The 16,307-nt window shown below is 38.2% G+C and overlaps 1 protein-coding gene across 1 annotated transcript in view; it reads left to right on the top strand.

Moving 5' to 3' along the window:
• Window positions 1–16,022, top strand: part of ABCB7 (ATP binding cassette subfamily B member 7) — a 134,773-nt gene extending 118,751 nt beyond the window's left edge. Inside the window, exons 14-16 of the mRNA XM_075538876.1 lie at window positions 6,800–6,903; window positions 8,273–8,380; window positions 14,851–16,022. Of these exons, the coding sequence (XP_075394991.1) occupies window positions 6,800–6,903; window positions 8,273–8,380; window positions 14,851–15,066 (428 nt within the window). The 3' untranslated portion in view covers window positions 15,067–16,022. The remainder of the gene's footprint in view (window positions 1–6,799; window positions 6,904–8,272; window positions 8,381–14,850) is intronic.
• Window positions 16,023–16,307: the final 285 nt, after the last annotated feature.

The following is a 16,307-nucleotide window of genomic DNA, read 5'->3' as shown; positions in this document are numbered from 1 at the left end:
AAAAGCAGAAAAACATCAAAGGTAACCCAAGAAAGAAAAAAACTATCAACCCCAATGAAGACAGAAAATTTGATTGAAGTCAAGAGGATTGAAAATTTTACTATTGATTAAGTAGCTACTGAAGTTGAAATCTCAAATGATTCTTCATTATCAATTTTAAGTGAATATCTTGGACTTAACAAGCTTTTAACCCAGAGCCAAAAGCTCGGTGTGAAGACTGGCTAGCTCATAGAGATCTTTTCATTAGTCTTTTAACTAAGAGCAGTGCTATTGAAGATAATTTTAATTGAATGTATCATAACCAGGGATGCATCTTGGATTAACCATTATGATGCAGAGAGCGAGGTGCAATAAAATAGTGGTTTCCTAGGGAATCAGCCAGCTCAGTTCAATTCAAAGCACAAAGCGCAGCTCAGATGTTTCTGATGACTGTTTGGGGGATTCCAAAAGGATAATCTTGAAATATTTTCGTAAAAGACACAGGATGATCATGGGGATTAATTATTGGAAGAAGTTTTAAGAAAATTGAAAGCTCCATTGGTGAGAAAAAAGACAGGATAGTTGTGCTGAAGAATTTTTTTTCTCACGTGACAAACCTTACCCCATGTACCCTAAAGCCCTTATCTTGCTCATTCAAACTGCATTTTGTCCCCCAAACTTTAAAGACTATTTCAAAGGAACGAGATTGGAGTCCTTCAAGTATGCCAAAATTGTTGTTTTGATGATTAAATTGAAGGGCACAAAATTCTTTGTGGAAGGGTTGTTTGCTGTTAGGTGCCATCCATTCTGTTCTAACCCATAGCAACCTTATGCACAACAGAAGAAAGCACCGCCCAGTCCTCACAATTGTTTCTGTACTTGAGCCTATTGATGCAGCCATTGGGCCAATCAGTCTCCTTGAGGGCCTTGCTCCTTTTAACTACCCCTCCACTCTACCAAATATGATGTCCTTCTCCAGGGACTGGTCTCTCCTAACAATAGGTCCAAAGTACGTCAGATGAAGTTTCATTGTCCTTGTCGCCAAAGAGCACTCTAGCTGTACTTCTTCCCAAACAGGAGTGTTCCACCTGTTAGCAGTGCATGGCATTTTCAATGTTCTTCTCCAGCACCATAGTTCAAACTCATCAATTCTTCTTAGTCTTCTTCATTCACTGTCCAACTTTCACATGCACACATGGCAATGGAAGATACCATGGCTTGGGTCAGGCACACCTTAGCCCTCAAAGTTACACCCTGGCTTTTTAGTACTCTAAAGAGGTTCTGGACAGTGGCTTTACCAAGTATCTCTCATCACTTGATCTCATGACTACTGTTTCCATGAGAACTGATTGTGGATCCACAAAGATAAAATTCCAGACAATTTCAACCTTTTCTCATGTCAAGCTTTCTCTTGGTCAAGTTATGAGGATTTAGTTTTCGTTACATTGGGTTGTAATCCACACTGAAGACTACAATCCTCGTTCGTCAGCAGCACGTTCTTCAAGTCCTCCTCACTGTCAGCAGGCAAACGTGTGTATCTGCTAGTTTTCCTAGGTTGCTAATAAGTCCTCCTCCAATTCTGCTTCTACCATCTTCTTTATATAATCCCGTTTTTCTGGTTATTTACTCAGCATGCAGATTGAAGAAGTATGACAAAAAGATGCCACCCTCCTGCTCACCTTTCCTGGCTTTAAACCATGCAGCATTCCCTTGATCTGTTCGCATAACTGCCGCTTTGTCCATATACAAGTTCTCCATGAGGACAATGAGGTTTTCCTGGAATTCTCATTCTTCTCAAGGTTATCTGTAGCGTTGAGCCAAGATCCATCTGACAGCAACAATGACAGCTCCTTTTCCAAGTCCTTTTCTGAATTCGGCCTGAACCTCTCGCAACTCCCTGTCAAATGTGCTGCTGCAACTGATGTTGGATGACGTTTGGTAATATTTTGCTTGCATGTGATAACAATGATATCACTCTATAATTTGAGTCTTCTGTTGGGTTACCTTTCTTTGGAATGGGCACAAATATGGGTCTTTTCCAGTCAGTTGGCCAAGTAGCTCTCTTCCAAATTTCCTGGCATAGACACATAAGTGCTTCCAGTCCTTCATCCAACAGCGTATTGAAACATTTCAGTTGGTATTCCATTAATTCCTGGAGCTTTGTTTTTGGCTAATACTTTCAGTACAGCTTGAACTTCTTCCTTCAGCACCATTGGTTCTTGCTTCTATGCTACCTCCTGATATGGTGGAATGTTGAGTACCGTGACTTTGTATACGTTCCATATTTCTTTTGATGTGTGCTTCCTCCATTGTTCAATATTTTTCCCTTAGAACCTTTCAATATTACAACTAGAGGCTTGAATTTTCTCTTGAGTTCTTTCACTGTTCACTTCCCTTTTGTTTTTTTCTAATTCTGGGTCTTTGCTCATTTTATTATAATATTTGACTTTGTCTTCTCAGGGTACCCTTTGAAATTTTCCATTCAGCCCTTTGACTTCATCATTTATAACATTTACTTTCACTACTCTACAATTAAGAGCATGTTTCAGAGTAGTCTGAAACAGAAATCTACTGTGATCTTTTCTCTCTTTCCTGTCTTTTAAATAACCTTTCATATTCTTCATGAATGATGTTCATGATGTCATCCTCAGCTCAGATATGAGCAATTGATGGTCTGTCTGTTCTACTTGCTGGATTTTAGCTGCTGATATCGAGCTTCTCCAAGGTCTTTTCCCACACCTGAGGTCAGTATGGTATCTGTGTATTCCATATGGAGAAGTCCATGTGTATATTCGCCTTTTGTGTTGTTGAAAAAATGTATTTGCTATGAGAAAGTCATTGTTCCTAGAGAATTCTACCATGCGATCTCCAGCTTCATTTCTATCACCAAGTCCATATTTTCCAATTAGTTTTCCTTACTCTTTGTTTCCAACTTTTCCATTTCATTCACGAGTAATTATGAATGCATCTTGAGTGCGTGTTTGATCAATTTTCAATTGAAAAAAAGATAGAATTCTGCAAATTCTTTATCAGTAGCTTTTGTAGTTGGTGCATAAATTTATTGATTGGGTTTCCTTAAAAGCAGATAGATATAATCCTGTCGCAGACAGCATTGTATTCCAAGAGTGAATTTACAGTGTCTTTTTAGACAATGAATGCAACACAATACCTCTTGATTGTGTCATTCTCTGTATAGTAAAGCATGATATTTCTGATTTAAATCGTCCGATATCAGTTGATTTCAACTCATTAACCACTGGAATATTGATATTTATGAGTTCCATTTCCTTTTTAACCACTTCCATTTTTCTGAGTTCCACAATTTGCACAGTGTAAGTTCAGTAGCAGATTTCTGCAGCCATTTCTCCTTACCTTGAATCTTGCCCCACCAGCAAATGAAGATCTTGAAGGCTCCACTCCTATAGGCTGAGCCGACTCAGAGCACCATGTTTCACTCCATTGTAAGAAAATAGCTCCTCCTCTTCACATTTCCAGTATGGGGAAGAGTAAGAGAAATGGAGTCACCGTCCTCGGAATCATGTAGACCTAGGTGGAGGATACGCTGAGAAGCAGTAGCTTCACCTTTTGAGTCTTTGTTTACTGAAGGCTTCTATGATTTCTTAGCAGTTCTTTTTGACATACCTTCCATCTTAAGAAACTTTCATACACTCAATCCTATTAAGTATTATGCTTTTATTACAATTTAAGTTATTGTCATATTTTCATTGGTTTGCTGGTCACATAAATATTTTGGATTTAGATAATTATGAGATTGCTAAGTTAATAATGAATTATTCTGAAAAGACTGAAGTTTTTTTGAGGCTCAGTAAAAATGTTTGTCTCAAATAATTTTAATTCCAGAAGTATAACTATCTACTACCTGCCAGTATTAATATATCTCATAGAAATATGCAACTACCTCTATTCATTTTAATATGTTTGAGGGAGGAAATATTTAGACTAGATGTGGAAATAAAGAAAATGAAGACTAATCTACATGAATATTGCTGTACCCCGAGTCCTCAGAATTGGATTCGTTCATTTAAAACATTTATTAGGTACTTACTGTGTAAGTTACTCTGTTAAAATTAGAGTTGAGAAGTGTGTAGACCTAGATGAAGGATGTGTCAAAACTATTTACATATTGTCCAGTACAGTGATGACTGCCAGGTAGCAAGCACAGATTGAACTCCAGCGAGGGATCCTTGCTCTGGGTATCTAGACACTTGATCTGTAAACTGGGTGCACCCAAACCCTTTTGCTTTTATCTCTTATTAATTGTTCTCCTACCACCTCCATTTTTTTCTTCCACGAGATTTCCCAGAATCCAGCAAATTAGACTGAATCTCTCTGGTGTCCCCTGCGCCACCTCCTGGCAGTATCCTGTGACATTCACAGTGCCCAGCTCCCCTCCTCCTGAATATAAACCCTGTCCCCCAGTTCACCCACCCAGTCCCTCCATCTTGCTGACCCTGAGAACCCCTGCACAGAGATCAGAGTTCGTGGTCATCCTAGCTCAAAATTCCTCAAAGTGTAAACAGTGTGTATTTTCAATGGGAATTTTGTTTTATTCCCCCATGCCCTTTTCCTCAGATACCCTCCCCTGTCATCCACATAACTCCCACACTGGAAAGTAGATCATTCTTCCCTGTGAGTAAGTCAATGTTGGCTACCACCGGGAATCAGGAATACTTTATTTTTTTTTACTCTTTGGTTTTGTGTTCTCTCTCTATGATAAAGTAAGATGATTCATGGCTCTTTAGACTCAGAGACTCGTCTTTTACGCACATCCCTGACATACATGGGCCCTCTTAGGCAGACCACACCCACCACACACTGATTGCTTTCTTTGGGCTAAAATCCAACAGTGTCCCACACACCTAAAACTGAAGGAACCAGGCTTCCCCCAATTCAGAGGCAAGCTCTTAACTCCTGACCTCTGCATCCCTTTACTTTATAATAGGCTGATCTTTCTCCTCTTCCAGATTGCAGATCTTGCCTACAAACACATGGCTATTATCCTCTCTATAGGAGCAGGTGGGCCAGGCACTCCCACCATATTCCTTTCTCCTGGAGCTCAATAATGCACACATCATTTTTTTCTTTTACCCTGCCCCACCCCACCACCACCACCACCACCAAAACCAAACCTGGAATTACAGAATTAGAAACTAAAAAATTATGCTTAGGACCCTAAAAGCGATCTGGAGATCACTTTTGAAAACAAAAGAAATTGAGTTACTAAAAATCTCACTCCCTAAAGAAACTCAGAAGTGAAACAATGAAATAACAGAAATATAAAACATGTTAAAATAACTGTGCAATAGAATCTGAAGAAAGCATAAGAATGATGTGGAGTCCCATCAAGAGAAACAACCTTCATCTCATTGGACTCCCGGAACAGGAAGAAACAAACAAAAATACAGAGAAAATAGTAAGAATTCATAGAAGAAAATTTCCCCCAAATCACAAAAGAAGACAATAACTCTCCTAGATGCAGAGAGAACCCCAAATAGCATAGACCATAGGAAAACACACACACAGGTCAAATTATACCACTTAATGGAAAAGGAGAGAATCTTAAGAGCAGCAAAAGATATACATACACCCAACAAAAAACCCTCGAGATACATCACCAAAACCCTCAAAGAGCTTACAAGAGAAATCACCAGATTGTCAATACTGGTGGATTTCAATATACCACGCTCAAAAGAAAGACACTCAAAAAATAAAGAATAGCTGAACAACACAATCAAACAGATCAACCTCCTATATGTATACAGAGTACTCCGAGCAATGACAAAAAATGTGTGTTCTCCAGCACACATTGTGCATACTCTTAAAATAGTCCACATACTAGGTCACAAAACAAGCCTTTTCAAACTCAAACATAAATATATTCTCACACCACGGTGTTAGAGAGAAAAGACAAGAACATAAAGGCAAACACATAAGATTCAACAATATATTACCTTAAAAAGACTGGGTACTAGCCCAAATAAGAGATCAAATTCAGAGGTTCCTTGCCTTTGAAGCTCAGGGTACCAGAAATATCTGCCTTGTCTGTTTCCTTAGCTTTCTTGTATCTCTATTGTAGGCTTGTCTACATAGCTTGTCTGCCTAATCTACTTTCTGGTATATCAATAAATTATTAGACAAGAAAAAAGGCCCAAAGAGACATTCAGCAAAGTAAGATTGACACCTTAGAGTCATAGAAGTGTTCATCATGAAAAATGTAGTCTAGTCAACCTCCAGTTATATTCTCTTTTTAAATTCTGTTTACCCGAAATCTGTAGTAAGTAACCACCAAAACCAAGCCAAACTCACTGCCATCTAGCCGATTCCCACTCAGCGCAACCCTGTAGGACAGGTGACTCCCCTGTGGGCTTCCGCAACTGTAACTCTTTACCGAAGTAGAAAGCCTGTCTTCTCTCATAGTAAGTCACTAAGTTTTTAGGTTTCAGATAATGAATTTTTTTCTTTAGCTTTGTTGGTTCTCTTTTACTGAAAATTTTCTGAGTTTGCTGTTAATTGGGAAGCATCTGTAACATAAAATAACAATGCTGGATGAAGGGATTAATTGTAGCATCAAAGTTGTTAACCCCCTTCCTCATTCTATGCTCCTGCCATGTCAGAATCCATTATTGCATTTATATTCTAGGAAATATAGTCTGTCAAAGGATATCATGTATGTGCTCTGTAACTCAATAAAATGAAGTTTCCCTGAATAGAAGTTAATAGTTGTTGTAATTAATGGAAGTTCTAGAAACAGAATTATGTCTGCACCACGCTTCCTTACCCTAACATTTTTCTTTGTCAGGAGGAGAAAAACAAAGAGTAGCAATTGCAAGAGCCATTTTGAAGGACCCTCCAGTCATCGTCTATGATGAAGCCACTTCATCATTGGATTCAATTACTGAAGAGGTAAATGATGATGGAAATATATAAAGCTCATCCATTCTCATTGTTTCACTTTTCTACTTGAAAATTTCAGTAAAATGGCTGTATTACTGTGTGTTTTAAATACATTTAAATTGGAGCTACTGTGGAGGGTGGGTAGGTTGGAAAGGGGGAACTGATTGCAGGGATCCACGTGTGACCTCCTCCCTGGGGGACGGACGGCAGGGGGAGGAGGGAGGGAGACTCCGGATAGGGCAAGATATGATAAAATAACAATCTGTGGATTGTCGGGGGCTTGTGGGGGAGGGGGAGGGAGAGGAAAAAAAAGGGGGACCTGATGCAAGGGGCTTAAGTGGAGAGCAAATGCTTTGAAAGTGATTAGGGCAGGGAGTGTACGGATGTGCTTTATACAATTGATGTATGTATATGTATGGATTGTGATAAGAGTTGTATGAGCTCCTAATAAAATATTTTAAAAAAATTTTTAATTGGAGCTACTGTGGAACAAAACAGCCAGCTCTTACCCCCCCATTGAGCAAGTGTTGATGATAAGGTTCCTATATTGAGTATAAACTTGTTAAGTCCATTTGCAAGTGTGTCCTCTTTTGTAACCGTGTGACAGCTTATACTGTTGGGTTAACCACACAAAACCACACAGCTTTAAAAATGTGTAGTAATTGGCTGCTAAGCTGAGCAAAGAAGGTTTTGGTTTTTCATCTGCGTCAGTGTCCAGTTGCCAGTTAGCACTCATTGAAATAAGTCATGTAAATAAATGGTTGTGACATGATCCAGAAAGGGACAGCTCACTGAAATGGAAGTCAGGCACACACAACCTAGAATGCTCAGCAGTTTATATTCATTTTGAGTTATCAACATGTGAAATTGATGTCGCGACACTAACTTAACAAGTACAGATACCTCATATGGTTTGCTTGGCGATATTTTTTATGAGAGTAAATCACTGTGTACTTCTATGTAGTCACTGAGTGAATTTGAACCTCGAGCCTATAGATTAGCAGCAAATAACTTAACCCTTAACTTAAGAGAACTTGTTCAGTTCTCAAACTTTTCGATGTTTGAACAGGAATTTGGAACTTGAATTGAGTTCAGCAACTAAGGTATCTCCATTTTCGAGACTATGATTTAGAGAAATGTTTCATATTTTCAAGATAAATTTTCTATTATAATGTGTTCATATTTATGATTTTCTCCTTTTTCCTCTTCCTTTTTAGTAATTATTTTTGGATTATGAAACTGAGTCCAATATTTAATGTAAAGTTACAAAGACACATTGACAAAAGTTCATGGGAAAATGGAATTAAAGTATATTATTATTATTTTTAATGTGCATGTATATTTCTCTTTTCTCCTATGCTTCTTGTCAAACTTGCAGACTATTCTTGGTGCCATGAGGGATGTAGTTAAACACAGAACTTCTATTTTCATAGCACACAGATTATCAACAGTAGTTGATGCAGATGAAATCATTGTCCTAGACCAGGTAAGAGATTTTAATTTCAAAGTCTAGTGTTTGTAGAACATAGTAAATTGTTTAAAATGCAAACAAATAAAAAACTGTTTCTAAAAAAATAAAAAACTGTTTCTAATTAGATATACAGAATTTGTGTTCTTTGGATGAGATGGAATCCTGGTGCGATTCCGTGCTTTTTAGGCTCTTTGCATGAACTAATACATGTCAGTTGTAAATAGGAGTATATTGCATCAGGTCAGTATTTATTAGCGTATTCAAAGAGGAAGTTAGAACAAACCTGGTGATGTCAAGTCTATTTCAAATCTAAGCAACCCCAAAGGGTAGAACAGAACTGCCTCACAGGGTTTCCAAGGCTGTAAATCTATATGGAGGTAGACTGCCACATCTTCTCCCATGGAGCTGAAGGTGGGTTTGAACCACCAACCTTTTGTGGTTGGTAGCCAAGTGCTGTGGCTGCTGTGCCATTAAAGCTACTGAAGTTAGAATAGGAAAGCATTAAATCCTTCTACCTCATTCTAACACCTGTACATACCCTTCTTGGCAATAAAGCAATGTACCATAGAATTAGATAGTCATTTTTACACGTGGCCATTTTAATTTTTCTCCATGAAGAAAAGGAAGTAAAAAAAGATAATCCTGTTTTTTCTCTTCTGAGGTAATTACTTTAAGCGTGTACTATCTGAATATTCTGAGCAAAACTATTATGACTGGTGGATTTGAAAATTGTAGTTATATTTCTTTTCTCCTCTCTATAAGTCACTCTTCTCACTGCCTAGTACTTGATTATTTCTAACATTGCTCAGTATTTTTACCTCATACTCAGCCTTTAAATGATTATTTTTCCTTATGACAAAGTTTCGATTCTTTACCATTTGAATGCTTGAGTACTGAGAGTTCATACAGTAGTATTCTCCTGTACCTTCTTTATGTCGTGATTTAAAGGGAGATTTTCAATCCACTAAATTTTCTTAGTGTTCAGTTCTGTGGTGTTTGTACTGTGTCCTTTATAAGTTACCTGTGCACTTGAGACCCTTGAACTCTTACTGCCATCAAGTGAATGCCAACTCAGAGGAACCCTATGGGACAGAAGAAACTGCCCCTGTGGATTTCAGAGACTGCAAGTTTTTACAAGAGTAGAAAACCTCTCTTCCTTCCATGGAGCTGCTGGAAGTTTCAGACCATGTGGTTAGCAGCCCAGTGTATCACCTACTATGTCACCAGGGCTCCTGGTACTTGATCCCATAGACCTTATTGTTCTTTTCTCTTTTTGAAAAATGTTCTTATTCAATAAAAAATAGACTAATTTTTTGTAGTATGGTTGTAAATGAGAGATTTTCTAAATATGCTTTTATAGCAATGATAGTCAAGAATTTGAAATAAAATTAGATACGAGTAAAATTTTATCTGATTTTTACTAAACTTTCCAGCTGTGTAGTTAGAAGTTTTTGATATATATATATATATATGTCTGTGCTTATGTGACTTATGCTATTTAGTAGAGTATCTATGCTGTTATAACATTGTCACTTAGTTTTGAGATTATAATTGGATTATAACTTATTATTAATGATCATATCACTTATCTCTAAAGCACTTTATATTTATAATTTGAAAATTCTATATTGTTTAATTATGAAGAGCAGGGATTTTTATTTTGTAGTGAAACTATTGTAGCATTAGTTTCTACTAGTTGTCTTTAACTGCAGGTAAACCTTAGCAGTTTCATACAGTATTCATGTTAAAATATCGTATTTGGTTAAACATCAAAGATGAGACACATTTGTTTATCTTTAATTCCCCCAACCTCAATAAAACTAAAGGAATAAAATAAGTATAATCGGTATAAACTTATGAGGTCAAAGACAATAGAAAAAGAAATAGTACACAAAAGATAGCAGAAAATTTAGGGAAAATTTCTCTACATAGGTGGAACAATTAGTGGGGTTATAATTACCCTCCGTCCTATGTACCCAAAAAGAGAAGAATGTAAAGAGCAATATGGTAATACATGCTGCAGATCTCTGAGAGGTTTTAGGAGTGAAAGATAAAGTGGGGGTGGGCACAAGGTTGAATATAAGAGAATTCGGTGTAACTGTATGAGGGAGATTTTAAAAGTTTGTGGAAACCTTAATTAAAAGATAGTGGAATTTTTCTGCAAACTTTTTGAAGCCCCCTATTATAAGAAATAGAATTCTCCCAGGCCTCTCCCTTACCTCCACAGCCATGTGATTACTTCTGCCCCACATTGGCAAGAGATTGGAGTTACTAGTCAGGCAATTAATTCTCAGAGGCTCTGGCTACAAAGAAAGCACCACCACATTAACAAGGAGGGAGAGATGAACACGTTTGGTCTCTTGTGCCACTGGCTCCAACAGCCCTTCTAAGTAGTTGTGTATTTCTACTGTGCCAATCCTTTCCTCATCAGCAGTGAATTGGAGAATTCTTCTGTAGAAAAACAAAAGTAGCCCCATATAATTTTGTGCCCGGGAACCCCAACAATATGGCCAGGTACCTGCCTGATCATGCTACAGGGAAACCCATCAGGTGAAGACCCATTTCTCTACGCACAGAGAGCTTTCAGTCACTGTTGTTAAATGTCAGCAGATCTCAGAGGAATGTCTCCAAAACAGTCCCTGGAAAATGTAGGCAATACAGGGAGCATAAGAAAACTTTAAAAATTCAGTCTCAATCTTCAGAGAGCATAGAAAATATGTTACTGTTAGGTGCCAGAGCGTCTATTCTGACGCCTATTGACCCTACGCGCAATCCAAGGAAACACTGAGGACACTGAGAGAGTTGTCCGTGGTCTGTGCCACTGTAGCAGATCCAAGAAAAGGGAGGGATGCTGGGGCGTAAAGTTTTCCCATTGCCTAAAAGGCGCTTTTTGCTTGTTTCAGAGTGCTTTTAGCTGCTGCAACCTTCCAGTTGCTTCTTAGAGGTTTGGCAGAATTGAGACGACTGAGTTCTGCTTGTTTCATAAGTGATCATGGTGGGAGCTGAGATGCTGTCATCTTCCTGAAAGTTTCCATTCATTTTTTATAAGATATTCTTTGGAGACCATTTTCCTTATTTTGATAAATAGAAAAGTATAAAATATATAATCCACGGGGACTTCTGTGCCAGTGAAGTGACCTATAATATACATAGAAAGATGGGGCTATGCTCTGAAGGTTTCAAAGGAATTCAGACAGTCCAAGTACATAGTCTTTTTTCGACTTCCCAGCCAGCAATAGGGAACCTGAAAATAACCACTCAGAAGTGGGTACTGATAAATTTCAGTTATTTTACTTAAAGGGTTACTTGTAAAGGTTCTAAAATCTTTATTTACCGTGCCATTTAGACATGTTCTTCCGGTGGAGATGACAAACTTTTTGTCTCCTAACGTGTAACAGTAACTGTTAAGAAATAAAGTAAATGTAGATCATGTTGGAATGTATTGTAGTTTTTTTTAAGATGATCGTGTCAAAATATCACAAAGTGGAAGACTTTGAAGAACAGAAATATATGGTGTGACAGTTCTAGAGACTAGACGTCTAAATTAGAATGTTGACAGGGCTCTGCCCTTTCTCTGTTGGCCCTAGAGTAAAGGACGAGCCTTCCTTTACTTTTTCAGTTTTCTCTGCCCCTTTTTGCTTTTTCTTCTTATCTATTTACCTCTTCTATAACATTCTACTCCAAAGGAATTAAGTTATGACCCACCCTACTCAGGTATGATCTCATTTAATTAATTAATAAAAACAACAAAGCTATTTCCAAATAATGTGATATTCATGACAAAGCTTTGTTAGTACTTTAGCATCTTTCTGGGAGACACTGTTTAATCCACGACAAAATGTATATTATTTCAATACAGTGTTAACCTGGGCTATCTTTGTTGATAAAATAACTACTGAAGAAGTATACTTTTCATGGAGAAATTCCATGCACACATACACCGCCCCTGTCCCACCCGCCCAAGGATCACAGGATTTGGGATATAGTTTGTAAATCCTTTAAATCTCGGTATATCCTTTTATCATCAACTGTCTTGTTATCCAGCACTTAGCATTTACAACAACAGTACAATTTCTATCCAGTTATTTTTTTTACTAATAACATAGGCTGGCAGTAATGAGTGCCGAGATATGACACGAGAGTAGTGCTGGCTGTGATGATTATATGCTAACTTGGCTGAGGCATGATTCTCAGGAATTTGGCAGTTGTGCATTGATGTAATCTGGGACTTAGATACTGTATATATTTGAGTATAAGCCGACTCAAATATCAGCCGAGGCACTTAATTTTGCCACAAAAGCTGCATTAAAAAATGTGCTGAAAACCTCGGCTTATACATGAGCATATGCGGTAAAATGCTGTCCGCATCCGTTCTGTGGTTCGGTGTGGTCATCTCTTTTCGCATTCCAATTTTTACATGATTTATTATTTGTAACCTAACCATGCTGAAAAATGAGTGGATGTATGAGAGCTACCCCCCCAAAAAAACTGGAATTTACCCCAAAGCTATGTATTTTTAATTTTTTTACAAAATGACCATATGACCTTCAAAGTACTCTACACTTAATACGTTTGTCAAATCTACAATTCCATTCCTAGAATCATTTTTCAAACTCATCTGTTTGAATGGCTGACAGCACTTCCCTCGTTTTTTTTTTTCTTCACCTCTTCTATATAGTCAAATTGCTATCCTTTCATGCCCCTCTTCATTCACAGAAACAAACAAAAGTCTCATGGAGTGAGGTCAGTTGAATAAGGAAGGGGCCCGGGGCAAGAGAGGCATGCTGTTTTTACCAAAAACTGGTGCACTGAGATGTCTGGGTGAGCAGGTGCATTGTCGTGGTGGCAAAACCAGTCTCCCATCTGCCACAAATCAGGTCTTTTTTGTCACACACTGTTACACAATCTTTTCAGAACTTCTAAATAGAAAACTTGATTAACAGTCTGACCTGTTGGAACGAACTCCAAATGCACTATGAGTTGACATTTTCATACATTCAGGAAATCGACAGATATCCAGAACGAGGTTTGTCATCAATCAGCATTTCATCTTTTTGGAAACTAGAAAACCACTTGAGTTTCCCACAGCACAATCCTTGTAAGCAGTGTTCAACATCACAACAGTTTCTGTGACATTTTTCCCAGACAGTACACAAAATTTCACAGCCGCACACTGTTCTCTCAAAAAAGCAAGGTTTGAGCAAAACCGCTTTTACGAAAAAAAATCTCCGTGACCAGCAAGAACCTGGGGGCACTAACTCGGAGTGAGTTGCTCGACACTCACCTAGCGGGAAAAATGCATGCTCTGAAAGCTCCACTCTGCCCAGCGCAATTCCAGGGCTTTTTGGGTCCCCTACTCTAAGTGACTCTGCAGTCGAGTCACTGCTGACTCATAGTAACGCTACAGGACAGGGTAGGTCTGGCTCTCTGAGATCCCTGGACTGCAACTCTTTATAGGATTAAGAAGCCCCGCCTTTCTCCTGGTTTAACTAACACTGCTTTTTATTTGCGTATTTGCTGTTTTCAGAAAATCTGCTATGTTTTAGAAAAACCTTCCCTCTCTGCCCTTTAAAATGACAGTTAAAAAAATTGAAAGTATTTTCTTTAAACAAAATGCTTATAGTCCAGACGGTCCTTGGAAACATCGCAGATTCAGTTGCAGACCATGGCATTGAAGTAAATATAGCAATACAATGAGATGTGCACTTCTTCTTTGCTTTGTTTTCGTTTCCCAGTGCATATAAAAGTGGTGTTTACTGTAAACTGGAGCCCTGGTGGCATAGTGGGTTACACTGGACTGCGAATCGCATCGTTAGTATTTCGAAACCACCTGTCCCTCTGCGAGAGAAAGGGCTTTGTACTCCCATAAAGAATTGCAGTCTTGGAACCCCACAGGGGCAGTTCTACCCTGCTCCGTAGGGTCTCTTGTGAGGGAGAACTGACTAGATGCCGGTGAGTGAGTGTAGTCTGTTAAGTGTGCAGTATACAAAAGTTTGAGCTGTTGTGATAATTACCAAATTGAGACCTAAAGCCAGGAAGTGAACACAGGCTGTTGGCAAAAAGGCACCAATATACCTCAATTTGTACAAAACACATTTGTCAGGCACAGTAGTAAAGCACAATTAAAAAAAGGTGTGCGTATATATGTGAAATTGCATAGATATTTTGTTGTTCGTTGGACTGGGTAGTTTGGCGCATGGGGAGAGCATTCTTACCTCAATTTTATCTTCTTCTATAATTGAGGAAGAAAGATGCGGCTTTCTGCTCCCATAAAGAGATACAGTCTAAACAGCCCACAGCGGCAGTTCTACCTTGCCCTATCGGGGCGTTGAGTTGCAATCAACTCTTTGGCAGTAAGTTAGTTAACTGGTTGAAGAGGAACGATGACAGTTACTTTCATGGATGTAAATCTGTAAAAATTCTTAGAGATTATTTCCCTTTAGTTTACTAACGTGATATCTCTGTTTCCCTTCTTCGTGTCTTAGGGTAAGGTAGCCGAACGTGGTACCCACCACAGCTTGCTTGCTAACTCTAACAGCATTTACTCAGACATGTGGCACGCGCAAAGCAGCCGTGTGCAGACCCATGGTGACGCCACGTGGGATGCACGGAAAGAAGATAGATCCAAAGAGATCGAAAGGAAGAAACTACAAGATGAAATTATCAACAGCGTAAAAGGATGTGGAAATTGTTCCTGCTAAGTCATATGAAATAATTTGTCTGTCTGTCTGTCTGTCTCTCTCTCTTGACAATACATTTGCACTGAAACAGAATTGTTTTACAGGCAGTTCCCAAATTATAAATGTCCCAACTCTAGCCAACTCCTACTTGCCCTTTATTGCAAGGCTTCAAGCCAATTCTGCCATGGCTGAGGAGAAGCAAAACAAGTATCCAGAACAAGAAAAATTATGGATCAAAGCCATTGAGTGGGTGGTTTGGAAAAGACACAAGTGATTCATTTTGAGAGCCTGAGGCAGAGAGTGGATTATTAGCAGGACTGTGGTCAGTGACACACATTCAGAGTTGCATGATTGGCCACCATCTTTGAGCAGAGTGCTGTCATCTATGAAGCCCTGCTTTCATGTCATGTAAATTTGTCCTGACTGTGATGAATTGAACAATTTCTTCATCCTAATCACCTTCGTGTGGTGCACAGTTTTCAAATCCTTGCAAAGGTTTCAGCTTTTTTTCTTGCACTAAAGTAAGACTAAGTAAGAAGAGTACACACCTGTTAAGATTGACGTACAAAGTCTAGAAGACACAATAGGAATGGATCTTTTCCATAACCCAGAAACTACTTGTATTTTTTTAAAAGCATACCTTCCCATTTTCTATAATCTTTTTAGATAAATTTATTTTAAAGGAAATTTTAGTTTTACATCATTTCTAATCTATTAAAGTGTTATCTATATTTATTCCCCAAATATTTTCTTATTACTGCTTTGGTTGTGCTCGATGGATAATCTTTGTTACCATTTGCATTTACCCTGTTTTAATTTTTGAGGCCCAGTATCCATTTGATGTCCATCACCAGATGAATGAGCCTGGTTTCCAAATCTTGGGATAGTTTTTAAGTCCCCTTTATGCTTACAATTTTGATGGAAAGTGTTTGTTTCTTAAAATTAAAGGAAAAGAGAAAGAACAAATGACAATGTTGTCTTATTGTTTCTGTACCTTCCCAACTGAAATACTTCAGTGATAAGAAAATGAATTTGTAAGCATGTTTAAACTTGTCAGAAATTGACAAGTATTTAATTCAGATGTTCTACTTCATAAATATTTATACTTCTACATTTTAAAGTTTTTGTGATTATGTACCATTTTGAGGAAAACCTTTAAGTTTCATATTGGCATATAGAATATTTTTCATCATTAGCCAGCAGCATAACTATCATCTAGTGCAGGGGTCGGCAATCAGCAGTTATTGAGCTCTATGCGGCTC

Source organism: Tenrec ecaudatus, chromosome X (assembly GCF_050624435.1).
Source record: "Tenrec ecaudatus isolate mTenEca1 chromosome X, mTenEca1.hap1, whole genome shotgun sequence".
Lineage (NCBI taxonomy): Eukaryota > Metazoa > Chordata > Mammalia > Afrosoricida > Tenrecidae > Tenrec > Tenrec ecaudatus.
Note: the sequence above shows the minus strand (reverse complement) of the source record. Positions and strands in the feature narration are given on the sequence as shown.